Source organism: Babylonia areolata, chromosome 30, assembly GCF_041734735.1.
Source record: "Babylonia areolata isolate BAREFJ2019XMU chromosome 30, ASM4173473v1, whole genome shotgun sequence".
Taxonomy (NCBI): domain Eukaryota; kingdom Metazoa; phylum Mollusca; class Gastropoda; order Neogastropoda; family Buccinidae; genus Babylonia; species Babylonia areolata.
Window position 1 is genome coordinate 18,518,066 of NC_134905.1, and position 25,000 is coordinate 18,543,065.

At 44.2% G+C, this 25,000-nt stretch overlaps 1 protein-coding gene across 2 annotated transcripts in view; it reads left to right on the forward strand.

Annotated features, from left to right (window-relative positions):
• The window catches only part of LOC143275585 (serine/threonine-protein phosphatase 2A regulatory subunit B'' subunit delta-like), a 118,107-nt gene that overhangs the window by 657 nt on the left and 92,450 nt on the right, over nt 1-25,000 (forward strand). The window contains exon 2 of one of the 2 annotated variants that reach the window (XM_076579791.1): nt 1,849-2,279. In XM_076579791.1, the coding sequence (XP_076435906.1) occupies nt 2,025-2,279 (255 nt within the window). In that variant the 5' untranslated portion in view covers nt 1,849-2,024. Of the gene's footprint in view, nt 1-1,848; nt 2,280-16,325; nt 17,313-25,000 lie in introns of those variants that run through there. The other variant, XM_076579792.1, reaches the window with a different exon arrangement.

Here is a 25,000-nt window from a genome sequence, read left to right on the forward strand (position 1 = left end):
ACATGTACATTCACTCACTGATTCTGTGCACCGCACCACATACAGATGTGGTAAGAACTAAGAAGTGAATATATGAAATGTATAAATAACAAAACAAAGTTTGAATTAGCTTGTACAAGACAGACCATAGGAAGCCAGTTGTTGCAAAGCCACTCCATTAGCATGGGTAGTTGAATGTTTAAAAAGAATCAGGTAATTTTGATACAGTCTGCTGATTGAGTTGGCAACTGGTATTACCATATGAATTCAGAATCGTTTTTTGTTAAGTGTACAGTACATTTATTACACACACGCGCGCACGCGCGCGCACACACACACACACACACACAATTCCACACATGTACATTGTGTACATACACCATAGACACTAACACACACACACACACACACACACACACACACTGGCACACACATATATACATGTGTACATTGTACACCCATGCTGAATGTACATGCACTCACACACATACAATACATGCACACACACACACACACACACACACACACACACACACACACACACACTCAATTTGAAATGTGAACTGAAGGCCGGCCTTTTATCATTCAACGTATTTGAGGACACCACCTACTGTTAGACCCTCTACTGATTCAACAGTAATCGCTTAGTTGTGGAGCCAGACTGAGTGATCATCCCCTACTTTTATCAAGTTAAAAGTGAGGGCTGAAGAAGAAAAAAACTAGCAACAAACGTCTTTCTTTCTGAAAGGATGACTTGATTTATTGAGAATAGAAAGTGAATAAATTCATATGTTTAAAGGAATGGGAACTGCATGGTTGGTGTTTGCAAAAAGACACGAACAAGTCATTAATTATGCATTTTTTTGGTTGGTTTGTTTATGTTTATCATGATCAAATCATAATCATCCATTCATATTGTTGAACCATTTGTCTTGTGCACTTTTTTTATAATTTATTTATATGTAAATAACAGATTATCCTTTGCATTTAATTAAAATCTTAATATTATAGATTAAGCAACATGAGACATTTATCATTTTTCTTCAGTGTTCCCAGGCCATGTTCAGATGGTCAGTCCATAGTATTAGTAGGTTACGAAGTCCGCAGTGCGCTGGAGCTCTGTAGCCTTTCAACACAACTTTTCCTGGAGCGCTGCGGGACTGGGCCACATCTGGCACCTCAGCTTTTTAGGTAGAGGGCAGTCTTGCTGGGCTGGAGCTATAGGAGAGGTGTCACATGGACATTGGTCTGTGTGGGAAATTTTCAGCTTGTAGAGATGGTAGAGGAGCTGGCAGTGGCCTGTGCACGGTCAGAGGATGATGACTTTCTGAGCTCGACACAGTAGGTGGATGCTGTCCTCCTCTGGTCCCAGCTGTAGCCGAATAGTCTTTGTTTCCCCAAAGCTAAGGGGGTGGGCAGATTGGATGAGCCTGCTTCCTACTTTGGAGAGCTTGTCTGCCTCTTCATTTCCTGCAATACCGCAGTGAGAGGGGATGCACTGTAGGACTTGTGGTTCTGGCACTTAGGGCTTGCATCTCAGACTGGATCAGTGGATGCCTTGTAAGGTTTTGTCCCTTACTCTGGTCTGAGGCTTTGTAGGACAGCTTGGCAGTTGGTGAGGAAGACAGTGTGGTCTGGCAAACGGTCTCTCTGGTTGAGGAGTTTGGCTGCAGCAAGTAGCGCAGATGCTTCTGCTCTGAAATTCGTTGAGTGAGGCCAGTAGCAATGGAATGCCTCATCGAGCTGCCACCTGGGAATCGGATTTAGACACCGCCTCCCCCATTCCTAACAGCGCTCTTGGCAGAGCCATCTGTGTATACACGGGTCCAGGACATTGAGGATAAAAACTAGTGAAATTCTGTGTTGCAGTTGAACTGTTGGGTGAGTCAAGACTGGACACACGGTCAACTCACAAGTTGAGTACTTTGTCTCATGTCTGTGAGTCATACGTGAAGTTGACGACTGGCCGACACTGACAGCGACGCACTGACCAGCATGGCGCTGAAACCCATGTTGAAGATGAAGGTGGATGAGCTCTTCCTGCGATGGCTGAGCGAGCCGGAGACTCAGAAATTTTGCGGGAAAACCTGCAGCAGATTGCCCACGGGGAGGTGTTGACCCAGCCTTCCCCACGGGGGAGTGGCAACGTGATGCACAAACCCAGCTCTCCCAGGCACCGGCCTCTCTCTCCCACACTGTCCACTTCTGCCTCCAAGCTTCCCAGTCCCCGCAGTCCCCGTCGGCCGCTGGCATCGAAGAACAACCACAAGAACGTAGTGAACACAAGTGCTGATGGGAAGGTGAGTGGTGGTGTGGTTTGGTGTTGTGGTGGTGTGTTGTTGTGTGTGTTGTTGTGGTAGTGTATGTTGAGTGTATATTGTTGTGTTAATGTGTGTGGTGTTGTGGGTGTTGTCGTGGGTGTTGTTGTGTGCGTGTTTGTTTTTGCGTATGATTTGAACAAACTAGACATGAGTGAATGTTTGCCTGAAGTTGAACTCCATTTTCTGGTCTCATCACAATGTCATTACATCAATGCAGAAAATACATACAGAGAAATAAGTTGGATCATTCACATATATTTCATTATATGATCTTGACAAATTACAATATGCAGGGGAAAAAATCATGCTGTGAGAAATGTAAGTGATTAGCTTTTTGTTTTCACACCATCAAACTCATTTGGAACGGGGTGGGGGTGGGGGTGGGGGGGATCATGCTTACACTACAGTACAGCTTTGAATTATTAGTAGCTTTAATAAGATGGTTCTCTATAAATAAGAATCGCTAAGTAGGGATTGGTTAAGGCGCAGAGAGGATCACATCGCAGTTACACATTTTACAATGGCCATGAATGGGCTGGCGAAAAACAATGGGGTGAAGAGAAAAGTGAAGAGAAATTCACTGTTCACTATGACTCAGTACCAAATTATGAATGAAGTGTCTTATTGCTGTTGATGTTGTTGTTCATTTTTACTTCCATGGGATGCAAAATACAAAGAGAGAAAGTAAACAAAACCAAAGACAAAGAGACAGAAAAGGAAGAAATAGATTGTGTGGTTGAACAGGGTTTCTTTTTTTCTATTTTTATGATTTTTTTGTTTGTTTTTTTGAGGGGTGGGTGGGCGGGGGGGGGGGGGGGGGGTGTCAAAGAGAAAGCCAGCTGTTTTAGTCAAATTAATGGGACATTTCAGTTTGTCAGAAAGCGTACAGCTGGCCCAGTATCACAGAAGAGAGGAGAGAGGTGGATGCTGTGGGTCAGACAGGTCTTCTGTTATTTAATTTAGTCTCCATGTGAGTTAGAATGGAAATGGTCCAATTATTATTATCAGTATTGTTATTATTATTATCTCTTCTTTTTTTTTTCTTTTTTTTTTGGGGGGGGGGCATGGAATATCTTTTCCAGTTTCAGTTGATAATGCTTGAATAGCATTCCTGCCTTCCGGTTATTCTGCAGTGCTTGAAAACATGTCATTTCTATTTCGCATTTTAGTAACTGACCTTTTTCTCTCTTTTTTTCTTCTTCTTTATTTTCCTTTCTCCCTTGGTCTACATGAGAAGAAACTGCCCTGTGCATTTCTTGAAATGTTTACTAGATACTGTGACAGCTGGCTAAAAAGCTGCCCTGTGCATTTCTTGGAATGTTTACTAGATTCTGTGACAGTTGGCTAAAATTAAAAAGCTGCCCTGTGCATTTCTTGAAATGTTTACTAGATTCTGTGACAGTTGGCTAAAAAACTGCCCTGTGCATTTCTTGAAATGTTTACTAGATTCTGTGACAGTCGGCTAAAAAGCTGCCCTGTGCATTTCTTGGAATGTTTACTAGATTCTGTGACAGTTGGCTAAAAAGCTGCCCTGTGCATTTCTTGGAATGTTTACTAGATTCTGTGACAGTTGGCTAAAAAGCTGCCCTGTGCATTTCTTGGAATGTTTACTAGATTCTGTGACTGTTGGCTAAAAAGCTGCCGTGTGCATTTCTTGGAATGTTTACTAGATACTGTGACAGTTGGCTAAAAAGCTGCCATGTGCATTTCTTGGAATGTTTACTAGATACTGTGACAGTTGGCTGAAAAGCTGCCCTGTGCTTTTCTTGGAATGTTTACCATACTACTAGTAGTAGTTGTGGAAACATTGGGTTGGACACTTGCTGCCCATTCATTGGGCAATGGGTTTTTTTGTCAGTAACTGAAAAGACCCAACAAAAATCTTCCTTTGCATATTTTTGTTGGTGAAGAAGCAACAACAGCAACAACCAAATTATGTTTTGCATGTTTTTGTTTGTTGAAAAAAACAAACACCAAGCAAACAAAAAACAAACAAACAAAAAACAAACTTGTTTTTAACTCAGAACTAGAAGTGATAAATTGATGGGAATGAGTTGTGCTCTGAGCTTATTTCTCTGTAAAACAATTAGTGGTGGAGGCCAATGATTTAATTTTGAATAAAGGTTGCATGTAATATATTTAAATCTTTCCGGTGTTAAACTTCAGTTCAGTCTTCATGATAATGGGGGAGAGCCAAGAGGGGGAGTAGACTTGTTGGCAGTTTCTTGTCTGTTGCCGTGTGGGAGTGAAGGCTGCGGTGGCAGTTGAATTGATCAGCAGTTGCTGTCACTGTCATGTCACTGGTCCCAAAACCTGCTTTGTTGGTGATGGCGCTGCACCAGTGAACACATTACCAACAATCTCCTGGGCCCTTTCCCACGACTGCCAGAAATGTAACAGGCAGTAGAGGAGCTAAAGTAACGGACCTTTTAGGTCATGTGTGCCCCTTCTCTTCATTTTGTACAGGACATGGCCATCATGGTCACATGGACTTAAACAGTAACATACTATCAATGTGAATGAAGGCAACACAGCTTTTTTTTCTTTTTATGGAAACAGGACAAGGGTCTCAGTCAGGGGAACCCATTGTGATCCAGCGTTAATGAAGTAAAACAAAGAGTCGTCCAATCATGACCCCAAATTAAAGTGAGAGGTCCAAATCGTGACAACTGAGTAGGGCGTGCTTCCTCAGCATCGTGATGTCCTGGACACGGCCAGGAAGCTGGTTCTGAACCAGCGTCAAACAGCCGTTGGTTGGCTGGACGACAGATCTGTAGGGGTTGGCTGCGTCACTTGCTCTCTCAGCCCTTCCCTAGTGATGAGGTCACTGTCACACCATGTCAGGAAGTAGGCTGTCGTCGGCCTCCCTGTTTAGACGGTGGTCGAACCAAAGTCCATCTTCTGGGCAGGGCTTTGTTCTTTTGCTCGATCAATTTTCATCCACCATGTTGTGAGACGGGCGCAGTAGCCGAGTGGTTAAAGCGTTGGACTTTCAATCTGAGGGTCCGGGGTTCGAATCTCAGTAACGGGCGCCTGGTGGGAAAAGGGTGGAGATTTTTCCAATCTCCCAGGTCAACATATGTGCAGACCTGCTAGTGCCTGAACCCCCTTTGTGTGTATACACAAGCAAAAGATCAAATATGCACATAAAAGATCCTGTAATCCACCATTCGATGTCAGCATTCAGTGGGTTATGGAAAACAAGAACATACCCAGCATGCACAGCCCTGAAAGTGGAGTATGGCCACCAATATGGCAGGGGAAAAAACAGTCATGCACGTAAAAGCCCACTCGTGCACATATATGAGTGAACGTGGAAGTTGCAGTCCACGAACGCAGAAGAAGAAGAAGAATCCACCATGTCGTCAGCTTTGTATAAGATTTTGCCAGTTTGTTTCATGGGGTTGGTTGGTTTGTTTTTGTTTGTGATTAATCATTACGGATTTCTCTCTGTTGAGTTTTGCTTTGTTGTTCACTGTAAATTAGGTATTTCGTGTCCCGTTACACATTTGAACAGGATGTCATGTTTACTCAATTACTGTTTCACTTTCACAGTGAGTGTGAGTGGTGCGCTTCTTTCTGTGTACAGCCAATGGGACCAGTGCCAAATTCTGTGAAAAGCCTTTCGCTTAAATCATACAGTCTGACATCAGCATTCGTTGTAAACAAAATGAGATTCTTTGAAGCTCTAGGTAATCCTCAACAATGCGACTGGATGAAGCGGATTGATCTGACCACTTGTCGGTCAAAACTAACAGCCAGAGTCATACTATGGCTTCCTGGAGGAAGACGCATCACATCCTCGGGATTTTATCTGTGACGTGCTGAATGGCATGACGCACGAAGTGGGCTCTGGTCACTGCAGGATGTAGTGTAGTCATCGGCTGATCCAGCTGTAAGAGCTCAACAGAGCTGTACCACTACTACTACTGTACGAGCATCAGTAGCATGTGAAGAAATCTGCAAACCCGTTTTCTGAGTCTCTATCTGTTTTTTTCTTTTTTTGTTTGTTTGTTGTTGGTGTTTTTTGTAGTTGTATTTCTTGTTAACTAAACCTCCCTTTCTTTCTCTTTGTCTTTCTGTGTGCATGCATTATGTGTACAGTGTGTGCGTGTCAGTGGTGTGATGTGTGTGCGTGTGTGTGTGTGTGTGTGGTGGTATGTGTTGTGAGTGAGAGGGTGTGGAAGAGAATGTGTGGTGAGCAGGTCAGAGGGAGATGATATATATAAACAGTTACATCTTGAAGTGGATTTCAACCAGATGTCTACTTTGAAGATGATCTCTGCTTTAGCAGTTCCCACCAGATGTTTACAACACAGGAATAATAATAATAATAATAATGGATACTTATATAGCACACTATCCAGAAATCTGCTCTAGGTGCTTCACAAAAACGCTTTTGTTAATATAAAACATTACATTACATCTATGTTACATACACACACCAAAATGTGACTACACACACACACACGCACGCACGCACGCGCGCGCGCACACACACACACGCACACACACACACACACACACACACACACACACACACACACACATGCACACATACATTTTAACATACATGTGTATCTAACAGCTACCCTAACACATACGCACACATAGGCAGGCACAAACTTTACATGAACACACACAGGAAGAGAGTGATGAAACTGTAACAGTACGAACACTAACGGATGTTCAGGAATTGGGGAAAAAAAGTTGTCTTTAGTCTAAGTTAACCATGATAAACCTGTTTCATAACTGATGTTAAGACAGTAAGGTTGGAGTGATATCCAAATAAATCATACAATAAATGATAAAAGGTTAAAGGTTCCATAGCATCTAACGACCACTAAGGCAGTGAATTCATTGCTAGCTGTGTCTAGGACATGGTGCCTCATCCCCGAGCCAAGTCAGGTACCTGTTCACATGTGGGTGGAGTGAAGAAAATTGGAGTAAAGTTTCTTTCCCAAGTGCTCTGGCCTCCGATGGTGGGAACAGGCAACAGTATAGATGGAACGTTTAACTCACTCAGTACGGCCAGTCCTCTCTTCTCCTCTACACAGACCCCTCGGATGTCCAGTGGGTGTCTCAATGACCCAACCTTTAGCTTCCCAACGTCAGAATTGTGGTATTCTTTGTCAACATTCACCTCTTCAGTATAAGAGCCTTCCGCTTGCAATATTTTGATGGTGGTGATTGGGGTGAAACGCTGTTAACGTTGTCTCTTTCGCCGTTCGTATGGAGAGAGTTAACCTTTTTTTTTTTTTTTTTTTTTTTGCTCTCAGTAATGTGAGGCCAAGTTTGAATCAGAACTCTGTGTGAGTGAGCCACTGTGCCTCAAATTTTTTGCAAAATGCCCGGGCAGAAATGCCACAGGGTGGAATATGTCAGAGAGTGATGGAGGAGACCTTTGCTGGCATGAGTCAGGAGACATAAATGAGTTAAATGGGTGATGGGAATGCTGCCTTGCCCCTTGTTGTTCCATAGAATCTGCAAGCTACAACAGCAGTGAATATTATCCTGTCGTTGCAAGTTTCCAGGTGTTTATTTTTATCATAGTTTTTGCATGAGTCAAGAGACATAAATGGGTGATGGGAACGCTGCCTTGCCCCTTGTTGTTCCATAGAATCTGCAAGCTACAACAGCAGTGAATTTTATCCTGTCGTTGCAAGTTTCCAGGTGTTTATTTTTATCATAGTTTTTGCAGGTACTCCCCCCCCCCCCACCCCCCACTCTCCTCTTGGTCTGATTCTCTACCTTGCTGGTTGCTATGTGGATGTGTGTCTGTGGGTGGGTGTTCGTGTGTGCGTGCCCATGTGTGTGTGTGCACCCATGTGCATGTGTGTTGGGATATTTGTTGGTGTGTGTGTGTGTGTGTGTGTGTTCATATAGATCTGCCATTTGTAGTACTGTCTTGGTGTAAAGATACACCGATCAATATATATATATGTGTTTTTTTCATGTGCAGAGGTATGTTACTAATAGTAGTAATACCAGTAATAGTAATAGTACTAATATTGTGCACTATTCATTAGTCTGTTGTAACTTGTATTTATTGTTTCATGTGAGGCGCTTAGAGTTAGAACCCATTATAATATTTTATGTGGGGAGTTTGCACCATGTAAGTACTATATACATATATGTATATATATGTATATATATATATGTATATATATATATATATATATTATTGATATTATGTGTTACCACTAGGCTACCATGCCACTGTGACTGTTGTTGCTGTTGATGCAGACTGTGCCAGATATGTCACTGTCAGCCTCCTGGTGACATGCAGGGCCACTGTTATTGCTGTTGATGTGGACCGTGCCAAATCTGTCAGTCTTATGGTGACATGTATGACACAGGGCATTGACTCGTTTGATTTTTGCAGGTTTTTTTGTTTTGTTTTGTTGTTTTTTTTCCCCCTCCAAAGTCTTTTCATTGGCCTAGACTTGACTCAGTAACCCTCCAGGTTGTTTTGTTGTTCTTGTTTCATTTGTTTGTAACCTGGAGGTTTAACATTTTAAAAGTTGTAAGGGATGCGGTATTGATGTGCCACACACATGCATGCACACTCACACACACAACATACTCAAACACATGCACAATCATGCATGTACAAATAGATACACCTTTGTGTGAACACATATGAAAATAAATCACATCATTGATGGTGAAGACGCACAAGTATGCAAATGGCAAACACCCACGCGTGCGCACACACTCACACACACACACATACACATGCACATATTATGCAAACATAAAAGCAAATCACCATCATGGTGGAAAAAAAGAAGTGCATTTCCCGTTTCCTTTCCAAAAGAATAACATTTGTACGTGTGTGTTTGCGTGCGTACAATGTGCATGCTCATGGTGGAGAGAGAGAGAGAGAGAGAGTTGTATCCACTTGCACTCGAGTGAACTCTTCAGTTTTCAGCAATATTAATGTGTTTATGTGTGATTGTTCTAATTAGTGAGGGTGACAAGTACACTTGTGGGTGTTTGTGTGTGTGCGTGTGTGAGACTGTGTCTGTCTGTCTCAGTGTGTGTGTGTGTGTGTGTGTGTGTGTGTGTGTGACTGCGTGGTGTGTGTGTGTGTTTGAGTGCGCATGTGTGTGTGTGTGTAAGTGGAGAGAGGAAAGAAGAGGAAGGTGACGGAACTGTGATAAGCTGCCGTGACATCAGACTGTGTGCTGTTACTGCTGTCTGGGTTACGCACTTGACAGGATGACAGGGTGCTCTTCCTTGACTCTGTAAACACACACACACACACATACACACGCACACGTGCGTGCGTGCATGCATGCATGAGCGAGTGCTTACTGTTACAGGCTCTCACACACACATGCGTGTGCCCACGTTTTCAACAAACTCATCAGTATTGTACTATAATTAACCTGAAGTGGAAGCCATGATTATGACGATATGAATTATCTCATATCTGTAGTAAAAATGCTGGTCTTGTCTCTGTTTTGTGACTTTCATTCTCATGCGTTTACTAAGCTCTCCCCCCCCCCCCCCCCCCCAACCCCCTGTCGCCATAATTGTATGTTATTGCTTTTTGTGAAGTTAATTTTGTTGATTTCTTTTTTTGGGGTAGGAGTGGATGGGACAGTGGGTGAAGGTGTGGGGGGGGGGGGGGGGGGGGGGCATCTAAAATCACTTAATGTGGATACACATTTGATTCGTATAGCACACACTCAGAAAAGAAGAATCATTTTTAATGCATTTTATTACCTTTTTGACAGAACATTGTTGATTGTATTCTCAGTTCAGACTTTAAGTTTAACATTACAAGGACATAATTTCTCCAAACCCCACACCACACATGTACCCATACATCTTTTATTAAAGATAATTTTTGGCTAAATTTACACTTGAAAATAATGCAAAATAGTGTATATTCAGTCACTCCGTTATTAGTAATCATTAGTTCTGCTTGAAAAATTATATTGCATACAATTATGTTAATTCACTTGCTTGCAAAAAGAAAAGTTCTATGTTTGTGCAACTTGTACTTAATGACAGCTGGGACAATAAAAAATAGCTATTATAAACAGATAGCAACAAATGAACAATGTGTGTGTGTAGTTTTCAGTCATTTGTCTGACTTTCCTTCAGTGGAAACCGAGAATGGGAAGAACTTTGTGGGGGGAAAAAAAAAGTGGAAGAAATGGAATAAAGAAAGGTGCTGTGCTTATTTGGGAGCCAGCAAGGAATGCAAGATAGAACACAACACCCTGATACAAAGCAGAGCTTCGCTTTTATTTAGTTTTACCTTCAGCGGTTACATGTAACATAGAAAGACGAACAAAGAGGGAGAGAATGGAGCCTTTAGCTGACAGAGAGAGACTCAGAGAGAGGTCGAGAGGGAGTGAGTTCATGTATGCATTAGGTGACCTGTGTGTGACGAAACATGAAGTGTGTGTATTTGTGTGAGACCATGCCAGCATCATGTGTGTGTGTGTGTGTGTGCGGGGGTGCATGTGTATACATGTATGGATGTGTGTGACCATACATGCAGTGGGTATGTGCATGCATGTGTGTATTTATATATGCGTGTGTGTTTTGTGTGCGTGTGTATGTGATGTTTTTGACTCCGACACAGTTCCTGAGTGAAGTCAGGCTCAGTGAAGGTCATGACCAGTCAGTCAAGCACTCAGAGCTCTTTGGTGCAGTGGAGGGCAGGTCAACAAGTTGAACACTTGGGCCAACCACTTGCTGAATAAGTATCCATTGTTATCATCGGTACTAATAGTAGTAGTAGTAGTAGTAGTAGTAATATTATTACTATTATTATGTAGATAGGTAGTTTGTCTGCCAGAGATGCGTGCGGGTTACTTCAGTCTTGTGCACCGTAGAAACAGAATTTTTGTTTTTTTTGCAGGCCTGGGGAGTGCTGTGTAGGTTATGATGGTTTCCACAATCTGTTCAACATGTCTCTCTGCCTCTGCCTTTCTTTTTCTCTCTGTCTCTTCCCGACCTCTTTTTCCCCATCCAAGACCAGTGCCAGAGACTGATGTTTTTTTACTCACTTGTGTGAACAGTGCGAGTTTGTAATAACCTGGTGTTCAGTTGTCTGTGTGTATCATGTGTGTGTGTGTGTCAGTGGTAAACTTCAACATTGTCATTTTCTCAAGAAATACTTTGTCTGCCATTGCCGAATTTGGATTGAAAATTAGTGCGGGGGGAAAAAAATCTTCACAGTCATACCAATAATAGGTGTGTAAGTCTTCCAGATAAAACTACATTTCCGGATTATGAACGGTTTATTTCGTTGAGGATCAGGATTTGGAGTTTAAACAGCTGCATGTTGCAGTGTGCTTGAGGTGATGGCAATGTCTCCTTTACCATGGACTTTAAAAAAAGAATTTCTTAAATGCCCAAGATATACCAAAGTAACATGATTTAAACAGCGTTATCACCTCAGTTGCCAAAATCAATTTATCATGTGGAAAAAACGTGCTTAAATGTTAATTTTTGGATGTCATTGGTAGATGCGCAACAGCACTGTGAGTAAGTCGTATTACTCTTGACCCTAACATGCTTGGTTAGAATCTGCTTTTATGCCCACCCCCCACCCCCCTTTTTTTTCAAATCCAAAGATTTATGATAAAATACAGAATGAATTCTAATGATTTTTTTCTTTTATATATATATATATATTTTTCTTTTTCTTTTTTTTTCTTTTTTTTCTTTTTTTTAAAAAAAATTGAGTGGTGTATCACAAGTGAGTTTTGAAGGCCTTGCTTCTCATGTTTTTTTCTTCATGTGACAGTCGTTTTAACTGTAGAATAATTCTGTATTACATTGTTTGTCTCTCTGGCTTCCCACCCCCTCCCTCTCTCTCTCTCTCTCTCCCTCTCTCTCTCTCTCCCTCTTGTGTGTGTGTGTTACCCTGTATGTGATACCTCTTCCCTCTGCCTCTCCCTCCCTCTCCGCTCCCCCCCCCTCCTCCCTCCCCCACCCCCTCTCTCTCTCTCTCTCTCTCTCTCTCTTAACCCCACCCCATCATTTGATCTGTGCACTGGAGCCAAGAGGACATGTATGCAGAGTCAGTGGACATGACCCAACCAAACCCCACGTGACCCGTGCCATATGGCAGCAGCAGCAGCCTTACACAAGTTATATGCAGTGCCTCACAGGGTCCCAGAGGGCGGCTTCCTATGTACCCACCAACATGGTGACCTGTGCAACAGCACTCCTCAACATGGCAGAACATCACAGAGATACATGTTTATAAGGATCTGTATCTGTGGTATGCATGCGTATACACCGTGTATCACGTGCCTTAAGACAGCCAAGAGGGCGGGTTCCCTATGTACCCAACATGTTGACCTGTGCACAGCACTCTTCAACATGCCAGAACATCACTGAGATATACAGGTTGACATATACATAATATATATATATATATATTTTTTTTTAAAAATATGTGTATGGTATATATGCACTGTGTGTTACGTGCCTTAAGGCAGCCTTACACAAGGTACAGTGCCTCAGGGGGCCCCGAGAGGGAGGAGGCTTCCTGTGCACCCAACATGTTGACCTGTACACAGCACCCGTCACCATGGCAAAACATCACGGGGCACCGCCTGTCTACATCACTGAGATATATAATAGGTTTACATATATATATATATATATATATATATATATATATATATATATATATATGTTATATCTATATCTGTGGTATACATGAACCGTGTGTCACGTGCCGGAAGACCTGGGGAAGTAGGTGCCGTCTGTGACCTTTGGAACTGAGGGTCAGAACTGGTACAGTTTATTTTAGAAAGTCCGTGTCGGCTGGGGGACTTGGAGCTGCGCGTGTTGTGTGTGTCGGAAGGGTTGGTGGGGGTGGGGTACCATGGTGACAAGGGTGGCGGATGACGTCAGTTTGCACGTGCACACGTACACAAACACACACACACACACACACACTAGCCGAATATGCTGGAGACAGGTACAGGCGGGGTGCGGGGAGGGGGGGATGTGGGGGTGGGGGTACTGTTGTTACCTGCAACTGGCCAAACCAAACCCCGACATCCACAGGTCCTCAAGGTTTTTAGCAGCCAGGTTTACCCGGTCTGGCAGCATGCATGCAGTCTGGGGAAACGGTTGGCAGTCAGTCGTCATAATGAAAGCACTGACTGTTGAGTGGTTGTCGAATACATGTTGGAAAGTTGGAACATTTCTTCCCACTACGGCACTAGATCCCCAGCTTAAAAAGTCCATTTATGGGGACAGTCAAAACATTTAAAAAATAATAATAATAATAATAAAAAAATAAAGGCTTTTAAACTCTGCGGACGAGTTTTTATTTTATTTTGATTATGTTATTTTTTCAAAATGATTTTTTATTGATGAATGTATTATTTTACGATGTCTCAAAATAGAGCACAGGCTTGGAAATTCCTGCTCAACATTCTGAGCAATGCAGACGACAGTTCGTACACAGCCGGATGGTCTGAAACTAGGGGGGACAGGCTTGATGGTTTGAATGATACATTCCGTTCTGACGACGTTTCCAGTGGATGATGATAGTTTTGAGTGACCGGCGACACCACTAATGGGTCCGTCAGAGTGTGGGATCTTTTTCTGTCGCATGTGTCATCATCACGAGGGAGAGTGTGGAGATTTGCCTGTATCAGTCATATAATTATGTTCGTCCAAAATAATGAAAAACTCTGAAAATTAACTGCGTTTACCGAGTTAACACCTTCCTGCGTCGTTCTATCAATTGTGGCCTCCTTTCTCCCAATCCATTTCTCATTAATATATATATATATATATATATATATATATATATATATATATATATATATATATAATTCGTTCAAATTTTTAAAAACTTTTTGTGAAATAGCATCATTCAGTATTGGTAATATTGTAATCGAATTGAAAATTAGAATAGAAACGTGGTATTACTGTATTTAACGCTGTTTCTTTCTTCTCCTTTTTCCTTTTTTTTATATTTTCATTATTTTTATATATAAAAATTATTCTCAGACATTCTCTCTCTCTCTCTCTCTCTCTCTCTCTCTCTCACACACACACACACGCGCGCGCGCGCGCGCGCGCGCACACACACACACACACATACACACATCCGCGCGCGGGCGCACGCGTAGACCGGATGAATAGTGTCACTCGTCGCTATCCGAACGGCCAACCTTTGGATTGAAAGGAAGAAAGTTGCCATTCGTGTGTGTCCAGTCAGCTTCCGGGTATATACGCACCAATCACTGATGGCCCAGTTTATATCCGTGTTGAAGATCCTCAGAGAGAGAGAGAGAGACGGATAGAGAGAGGGACAGAGAGAGACACTTAGAGACAGAGAGAAATCGAGACGGAGAGACAGACAAAGAGAACCAACCACTGAAGGTCCAGTTTATAAATCCGTGTTGAAGATCCTTAGAGAGAGAGGGGGAGGGGAGACAGACAGACAGACTGAGAGAGAGGGAGAGAAAGAGAGAGAGACGGAGAGACAGACAGACAGACACACAGAGAAAGAGACACAGAGAGAGGCAGACAGAGATAGACAGACTCGGAGAGATGACAGGACAAAATTGTTTCCCGATAGTAACAGATGAGCACTAGTGTGCTTTTCTTACATTCAGTCAGTCCTCAGAGAGAAACAGAGAGAGGTAGTTCTTTATTTTGCAACGGGTGAACAACAAAGTATTGACAGCGAGAGAGACAGAGAGGATAACGGTATGTATATATATATATATATATATATATATATATATTTGACACAGACGTTGTTCTGGAACGGAGCGAGAGGGGAGAGACATCGACTCTTGTTCGTTGCCAAGGAATACAGGAATAAAGAAGCTGGCGGGGACGGGTGGAAGAGAGAGGGGAAGGGGGTTAAACGTGTTTTCTGACCTACAAAAAAGAATAACGCACATACGCACACATACAACATGTACACACGCGGGCGCGCACACACATCCACGCACGCACTCACAGCAGATTCCTTCCAGCTGAAGATGCTAAAGCTCTTACATCAGTTGTTTTTTGTTGTTGTTGTTGTTGTTTTTCTGGGCTGACGTGCGGTGTGCACAGAGACACAGCAAGTGTCACAGTGCCTCGCACAAGGTCGTGCGCTCACAGCTGTTTGTGTGTGTGTGTCTGTGTTTCTGTCTGTCTGTCTTGTGTGTGTGTGTGTGCGCGCGTGCGATATACGTCATCGTTCATTGCTCTGGTCCGTTACCAATGGGCAGGGCGGTGTGCGTGTGAACTGGCTGTGTGATGTCGTAGGGGTGTATCCAGTGTGTGTGTGTGTGTGTGTGTGTGGTGACAGCAGTGTTGACGTCGCTGTATCGTGGTGGTGGCTGTGAGTGCTGGGATTCGTCACACGGCTTGATCGGTTTCTTTCCTGACACTTAAATGTTTGGTTTACTTTTCTTTTTCTTTTTTCCTGGTTGTTTGTTGAAAATGACATGGTGTGTTTCGTCTCATAGGTTCTTTCCTGCTAGTTTCAGTTTCAGGGGGGTGTCAGAGCGTGCGGACTTATCCATATATGTTGCACCACTTCTGCTTTAAGGCAAAAAAAAAGAAGAGAGCAAAAAAGAGAGAGAAAGAACAAAAAAGCTGATGCCTGATCTTCGCATTTATAAACCCATCACACTGATCAGGCCCGTGGGTTTTCTGGAGTTGTGATTCCACCAACACTTCAACTAAAGGGAAAACAACAACAACAAAAAACGTTTCTTTTCTGGGCAAAGATTCGATGAAAGTGGAGTACGTCCCCCCGAAAAAAAAAAAATCCGTAGAACGTCCTGACCTCTGTGTGTATACCATTATTGGATTTGATGTGTTGGATTTGTATGTGATTGGTCAGAGAGAGAGAGAGAGAGGTGTGACTGATCACTAGGAGGAAAGCGTCATTGGTCTACAAGGTGTTAGGTGTACGTACAGATTACAGCTGATCGGTCTGAAGGACGTGGTAACGTGTGGATGGTGTGGAAGACGTAACGTTGTCGTGGCTGTGACTGGCTGGTCGGGGGGGGGGGGGGACATTGCAGAGGAGGGAAAGTCAAAGAAGAAGGATGTTCCCTTGTGTTCTGCGCTATGTGGATAGTGTAGAACTTGAAGGCGAGATTATGGCTGTGGCTGGTCTGCTGGGGACATTGCAGTGAAGGGAAAGTCAAAGAAGAAGGATGTTCCCTTGCGTTAGCGCTGTGTGGGTTGTGTAGAACTTGAAGACGAGATTGTGGCTGTGGCTGGTCTGCTGGGGACATAGCAGTGATGGGGGAAGGGAAAAAAGAAGGATGTTCCCTTGTGTTAGCGCTATGTGGATAGTGTAGAACTTGAAGACGAGATTGTGGCTGTGGCAGGTCTTCTGGGGACATTGCAGTGATGGGGGAAGGGAAATAAGAAGGATGTTCCCTTGCGTTCAGCGGTATATATGTGGATAATAGTGTAGAAGACGAGACTGTGGCTGTGGCTGGTCCGATTGGGACATTGCAGTGACGGGGAAGAAGGATAATTCTACGGTGTGTTCAGCAGTGATTTGACAGGAACCTAACTGTGCAATCAATCCGTGTGGTGACTGTTTCCGAGTCTGTGGGTAGAGCTCTCTACAGGTTCTTTCTGAGTGTAGGGAGGGAGTGTATGTACATACGTCTGTGTAGAAGACGAGACTGTGGCTGTGGCTGGTCCCATGGGGACATCGCTGTGACGGGGAAGGAGGACGATGCCCCGGTGTGTTCAGCAGTGATTTATTTGACAGGAACCTAACTGTGCAGTCAATCCGTGTGGTGACTGACGTGGGTAGCCTCAACAAGTTTTTTCTTTCTTTCTGTCGGGAGTGGAGGGAGTGTGTGTGTGTACACGTCTGTGTGTGTGTGTGCTCCCTGTTGGAATAGTAGACTAGACTAGAGGTGTGTGCTGTGTGTATGTGTGTGTACGCCGGCGCGCGCGCGCGTGAGATCAGTGCACACACAGCCTATGGGAGTCCGCAGCCATGTCAAGACGTTGTTATTCTCCTGTTGGACCAGTGGGGTAAGTGATTTGTTTATTTTATTTTATTTTATTTCATTTTATGTTATTTTATTTATCTTTTGGAGAGGCCGGGAAGATGGAGGGTTGTTCCCCCCCTGTCTGTCTCGTTCATTCATCTGTGTCGCATGCTCGGGCACACATGCCCGGGAGCGGGGCACTCTTAATGTGCACGTGCTCGCAGATTGTTTTTGAAAAGAAAGAAAATAAGAAGAAGTAGGGGGGAAAAAAAGAAAGAAAGAAAGGAGTATGTGAAGTTCTCAGAACTCCGTGTGAAATTCCAGAACAAGAGAGTAGAGAAGAGGCTGCAGCAACAACAAAAAACATTTCTCTCTCTCTCTCTCTCTCTCTCTCTCTCTCTCTCTCTCTCTCTCTCTCTCTCTCTCCCTCCCTCCCCCCCTCTCTCTCTCCTCCAGCTTTCTCACCTATTCTCTCTCTCTCTCTCTCTCTCTCTCTCTCTCTCTCTCTCTCTCTCTCTCTCCTCTCTTTCACACACACACACGCGCGCGCGCTGAGGAGTTGGGTTGGGGGGGGGGGGGGGGGGGGGGGGGGGGGGGGTTGAGGGGGGAGTCTAAAGCCCACAGCGTGAAATGCCATCTGGACATGAAGAAGAAGAAGAAGAAGAATTAGCTAAGAGGAGGTAAGTTGGAAAGTAAACAATAACAAAACCAAACTCCAGCTTCCCCCCCCCCCTCCCCCTACCACCCCCCTCCCCTCACCCCCCCCCTCCCTCCTACCCTCCCCCCCTACACACACACACACACACACACACACACACACACACACCATTCACCTGCGCATCCACCCCTTACCTCCTCCCCGCACCCACCCCCAAACCCAAGGTACCTGGGGCACAGCGTAGTAGTGCTGGCTGTGTGTAGTGCACTCTGAAGGTCTCCTGCTGCAGCGAGAGAGACCACACTGATGGTTTCTGTCGTAGCGTAGACGTCAGGCATCCAACCCCCCAAACCCCCCAGCCCTTAGGCTTTCAACGAACCCCCCCAACCCTCCCTCCTTCCCCCCCACCCCTTCACCCCTCTTCCCTTCCCCCTCCACTTCAACGTCCTTTCCAACCACAAACCACAACACGGGTTCAACTGTCAAACAGTTTCTGTTTCTTGTTGTTGTTGTTGTAATAAATGAAGAAAATAAGTGCGCGCGCGCGCGCGTGTGTGTCTGTGTGTGTCTATGTGTGTTGGCTGTGTGTGTGTGATTCATACTCGCGAAAGTTTGATTGCCAAGAGGGGAGGAGGGGAGAATGATTATTATGTAACTATAATTCTGTCAGTTAGTTAAGGTCTGTCTTTCTTTCTCGCTTTGTCCTGATAGACAGATGGGGCTCTGGACGTGATTGCCGAGGTTACCATAGGATCACCTGAAGGGGATGGAGAGGGAGGGGAATGGGGAGGGGGGGGGGGATGGCCCGAGAGGTCTATTTAACCGGGTCAAGAGTCCTTACACTTTGTTTTAACCACAAAGACAGGGAGGGGGGGGAGGGAGGGCGAGAGACGGAGAGAGACGGAGAGAGAGAGAAATCACACACACACACACACACACACACAAGGGGGGGGGCGATTTTTTTTTTTAGGAAAGTGGACTGAGTGCTGAGGGAGAGAGGGGATTGGGGGGGGGGGGGGGGGGGGGGGGGACGACTTTACTGAAACGTTTTTATTTGTTTGTTTATGTATTTTGCGAGGATAAGGTGGAGTGCCACGAGAGAGACACAGACAGACAGACAGAGAGAGAGAATGATGTGGTGTGAGAGGACAGATGGAGCTGGTTAGTTATCTGCAGAGGGTTTATATCACAGAGATATAGATATATATATGTCTATGGGTTTTTATAAACTCACTCAGCATTCCTTGTTCCTGGATTCCGTCGTTCACTCCCCTTTCTCCCTTTTGAACGTTGGTTGGTTCCTTCTGTTTTCTGATCCGGCGGTGTGTGTGTGTATGTGTGCGTGCGTGCGTGTGTGTGTGTGTGCGTGTGCGAAGTTCTTTTTGCACGTCCCCCAAGGGATTTCACCTCAACCTTCTCTCGCGTCTACCCCGGAGTTTTTCTGGGTTTTTTTTTTTTTGTTTTTTGTTTGTTTGGTGTTTTCCCCTTTTTTTTTTCTTTTCTTTTTTTTCTTTTTTTTTTAATGCTGAAAGTATGTAATGTATACAGATGATGAAAACGACATTTGTCTTTGGGATGAATCGGCATGCGTGTTTGGCACTGCCAGTCATAGCGCGTGCGCCTGTGTGCGTGTGTGTGTGTGTGTGTGTGTGTGCGTGTGCGCGTATTCAGTGCATGTGTGCCTGTAGCGTGCGTGTGTGCATGTGCGTGCATGTGTGTGTGTGTGTGTGTGTGTGTGAATGTGTACTCGCGTATACCTCTGTGTGTGTGTGTGTGTGTGTGTGTGTGTGTGTGTGTGCACGCGGTGCGGAATGCGCGTCCTTGTCTGTCTGTGGGTCGGTCTGACACCGATCAGTTGGTCTGTTCGTCAAACACACCCCCCCACCCCCCCAACCCCCAACCCCCCACCCCCCACCACCCCCCCCCCCACTCCCCGCCCCTCCCACACCCGTCCCTGTCCCCAACCCTCAGTTCTTGTGTGTGTGTGTGTGTGTGTTTTCTTCTGTGGCCTGACTGGCTTGCCACATGACTGCGCGACAGAGAGAAAAGAAGGAAGAGTGGGGAAGAAGTTGAAGGATGTGAAGGAGCAGACGGAAATGAAGGAGCACAGAAGAAGTAAAGGGAGGGAAAGGAGAAGGGGGAATGGGGGGGGGGGGGGGGGGGGGGGGAGAGAAAGAAAAGGGAATTTTTTTTTGTTTTTCTATAGAGAAAAGGAGTAAAAGATAAGGAGAAAAGGGGGCATAAGATATAATCATAAAAAAAAACAAGAGTAGAAGATGGAGGGGAGGTGGGAGGACGAAGGAGTAGTATAAGGATGAAAAATTTATTTAAAAAAAAAAAAAAAAAAAAGGAGAGAAAAGAAAGAAAGGGGTTGGGAGGGGGGGGGGGAGGGTGTAAAAGAAAGGAGAATAAATCTAAAAGAAAATAAAAATTGGAGAAAAAAAAAAGGAAGGAAGAAAAAAAAAGGAGAAAAAAAAAAACACCTAAAAAGGAGGAGAGGGGGAGAGACGTTAAGTTTCGACCCTTGTGTTTATCTTGAACACTGTGCTTTTTCTATGTGTGTGTGTTGTTGTTTAATTTTTTTTTTTTTGTTGTTTTTTTTGGGGGGGGGTTGTTGTTGTTGTCTGTGCTCTCTGTCTGCCTGTATGTCTGCGCTGTACGGCTGTCTTGTCTGCTTGTATAATAATTAATTATGCGTGCTGTTTGGGGTTTCTGGACGCACACACACACACACAGTGGACAGTCTGTCTGGCTGGCTGCTGCTGCTGCTGATGATGATGCTGCTGTTGCTAGCAGCTTGTGTACCGTCAGTTCTCGGCACTGTTTTTTTTTTTGTTTTTTTTTTTTTCTGATGGACAAAAGCAGAGGACATGGAAGCCATTATTTGGTGGGGGGGGGGGGGATGTGAGGGGAAAGGGACACCGAGACACACAGAGGGAGGAGGCGGGACGGGGCGGGGCGGGGTAGAGGGCGGAGAAGGAGTTGTGGGGGTGGGGGCTTTTTCACATGAAGCCTATCAATCAAGATCTAGTTCCCAGCCCCCATCTTCGCACCTAGAATAAATAGATAAAGAAGCAAAATTACTTTGAAAAATAAAAAAATAAAACACGAATAAACCGAATAAGCTAGACGACAATGTTTATTAAAAGATAAATTTTTTTTTTTTTTTTTTAAATCGACCCGGGGGGGGGGGGGGGGGGGTACTTTGAAATGAAAACCAAACCAAACCAGTGAACGGAAATAGAAAGACAAAGGGAAGAGAAGAGCTGAAAGATTCAGACAATTCAAGTAGAGAGAGAGGGGGGGGGGGGGGGGCGGGTATTTCACTGATAGTGTAAATAATGACATCGTAATAATTGTAATCAGACATTAACGGTAAGCAACAACTAGACCGTTTAATCAAAACAACCAACCCCCATCCCTCCCCTCCTCCGGTCCCTTTCAGCACACACACACACACCCAAACCCCATCTCCCTCCCTCCCATACTACACACCCTAACAGGACATTTGCCACCCGGACAATAACCACCCGGACTTCTGCCACCGGATTTTTACCACCCGGACATTTGCCAACATAGGACATCTGCCACCCTAGGACATTTGCCACCCGGATTTTTACCACCCGGACTTTTACCAACATAGGACATTTGCCACCCTAGGACATCTGCCACCCGGATTTTTACCACCCGGACTTTTACCAACATAGGACATTTGCCACCCTAGGACATCTGCCACCCGGATTTTTACCACCCGGACTTTTACCAACATAGGACATTTGCCACCCTAGGACATCTGCCACCCGGGCCTTTCCACTAGGTTTTGCCGATGAAAAAAATCCGACACCTGTACATTTGCCAGCGTTAATCAATCGCCTACAAAGGCTAACTGATATTTCGCCGAGTCATCATCAGCAAACTTTCAAGACCTGGATGGGCGACCTAATTAAATCTTCATTTGGACAGTGTTGGTCAGAATCTGTCTTAAACTCGGTTGAAAAATTCACAACAGTTAGATGAATAAATTTTTCAAACATGGATTTATTGTAAAACTGAACATCAGTAACAATTTGAATCAAGACATTACGGTAGCCGGCATCATACTGTAATGAAACGGACCTGGTAAAACTGGCAGTTTTCATAAAGATCATGATGCTTCTGTAAGAGAGCAAGAAAAGCCAAAGCCTATTAGTGAAATAAAAAAGACCGCTAAGTGAGTGGGCCAACCACCAAAATATTGTCTGTTTCATATAAAAGGACCATTTTGTCAACTCATTCTGTAATGGATTGAGGGGGTGAACACTTTCGATCCCTTACAGAAGGATCCAGAGTATAATTCAATTGCTCAGCCAAAGACACCAGTATCATTGTCTACCAAACAAAACAGCTTTTGGCATAAGACAAGTCATTTGTCAAAGTACTCTTTTTTTTTTTTTAATTCTTACATGAGGGCTTTTTAAAAAGGGCACGGCATAATTGTAATTACCGGTACTTGAATACAACAGATGGTTCACACCTGGAATCAACAATTCGGGCTACAGTGACTAATTACATAACCTGGAATCAACACAGAAAAAATACTGTAAATAATTATTTACGACCTAACCCATCGCACACCTGTGACTGAAATCAAAGCGACGGTGACCTGGCACCAATTCGGGCTACAGTGACTAATTACATAACCTGGAATCAACACAGAAAAAAAAGCCCATCGCACACCTGTGACTGAAATCAAAGCGACGGTGACCTGGCACCAATTTGGGCTGCAGTGACTAATTACCTAATAAATTTCTTATTAGAACTGTTATTTCAAAATCAGGTAGCAGTGGCATTGTCACAATGGCGTACTTGCCACTTTGGTTTCTTGTGCACCACGCTTCAGTAGACAAATAGTAGAAGTCATATCTGACATAAAATGCTTTGCCAAACACAAAGGCACCAGTAACACCTTGAGAGTAAAATATTGACAATAGTGACATATTATCATATAGTGGTTCTCCACTTCCTAAATTACAACATGAACTACAGTACTGTAAAGTTGGTCCTACCAAGTTGGTCCTACCCGGATCGCAGCCCGTGCGACCACAGTCGGCTGGGAACGGGATTGGTCATTGACTATGGAAGTTTCAGAGGCACGCCTACATCCGTGTGAACGTAGATGTGCAGGCGTGCCTCTGAAACTTCTAATCGTCCCAGCCAATTGTGGTCGCAGGGGCCACGATCCCGTAAGAGACTTTACTGTAATTGAGCAAAATTAAACAGTTTCCATTAATTGGGCAAGTCAGGCTGTGCTGGTGGAGAGAGTGTTCTTAAGAATACTAACACAGACTCACTAACACAACAATGTAGGCATCATCTCAGTCAGTTCCAATGAATCAGATACAACAGGCCCTAGCCTCTCAGTTCTTTCATGGCAAGATCAATAGTTAAAATTGTGTGCTATTCCTCTAAGGAATGCGATGATATCTCGGTTGGGGTAGTCTTCCACAATGTTCCTTATGCGCTGCTGGACGTCTCGGTAAACAGCCCTCTGCTGACGAGGATTCTGACCAGCCTGATCTTGGACCATCTCCACATGCGTCAAGGATTCTTCCCTTTTGATTACATCAAGGAATTTCCAGAAATTTGGATGATAAACCCCGATATCAGCTTGTAGTCGACGATGCCACCCTCGACGTTGTTATTTGTTCTTGGCAGGTTTTGGAGTGTGCGTTCATGCATGTTCCACATTTCAATTGCAAACAGTGGATTCCTTCGACCGTTGCCATTGTTCCTTTCTTCTCCAATGTACGTGGCTTCAAAGTATTGGAGAATAGGTGCAGCATTGGCAGGCAGGTAAACTTGGAGCTCCTCGAAAGATTGGATAACATCATCAGGAGGCACAAATGCTAAGGCAGGAATCATTCTAAGTTGAAGAGCGAATTCAGCGTCTGCCTGGTAGGCATTTGCTAGCCCATGAGCCTGAATCTGAAATGCAAGGTTAACATGAGAGGCGCCCTTTTTGTCATGGGGTGGGGGGGGGGGGCATATGGGACCGCATTTTAACACCTTTTCGGCTATTCAATGGCATTTCACATATCCCGCGATTATACATGGTTAACCATGCTGTAACCAAACCAATCTAACACAATTCCCAAGGCAATAGACATACAGAATATCATCACAATACTGATCAGTAGGTTTCTAGGTTGCTACTTCAAATTTTCTTTGGGTGAATACATGGTCACCCATCGGGTTTCCCGAAGGTCTCCCAGGCACCAAGGCTGACAGCAGAGTATGCTGGGCCAAGGATTAGATTGATAAATCAATATTACTCTTGATAGAAAAAATTAAGAAATCATTTTGACATAGATCACGGTTACCATGGTTTTACGGCTATCGTGGTTAACCATGGTTACTGTTGTAACATTATTTGACTGGATAATTTAGAAATATTTCTAATAATTTTCAACAGCCCTCACTGAGAGCGTTTTTTTTAATTTCACACTTCACTGAATTGAAGAAAGCCATGGCCACTTCAATTTTTCAAATAGTATACATGTAATCCAAAAACTGAAGCATCGACAATCACTTGATTTACTTTTTCAATGTCTGTTTCAGACTGTACTCTACACATTTTTATTCATCTGAATGAAAAAAAAATGACCATTTCTAAGACTCGACCATTGGCCTACATACCTGACGATACACGTTTTGGGTGAGATGGAAGAAGCAGCCCTTTACTTCTATACCGGGGAAGACGTTGGCGAGTGCATTCAGTGCCGCTCTCTCAAAGTCTATCAGTGCTTCCTCTGGATGGAGTCCGTTTCCAGCAAGAGCCGAAACTTCTCGAAGGACATGTTCATATGTATCCTGCCTTTTGTTGGTCAACAACACAAAGACGCAGGGGAAAACTCGTCCATTTGCAGAAAGACTATGTAGCGTGTAGAGCTGGAAAAACTGATCGGGGACAGTCTTAAATGTGCCATCTGCAAACCAAAACTGCGACGCAATAAGCACTGCTGGCCATCATCGCTCATGAAGATGAGGATCCTCTCTGCGTTTCCTTCACCATTGTCATACCTCAAGAAGAGACC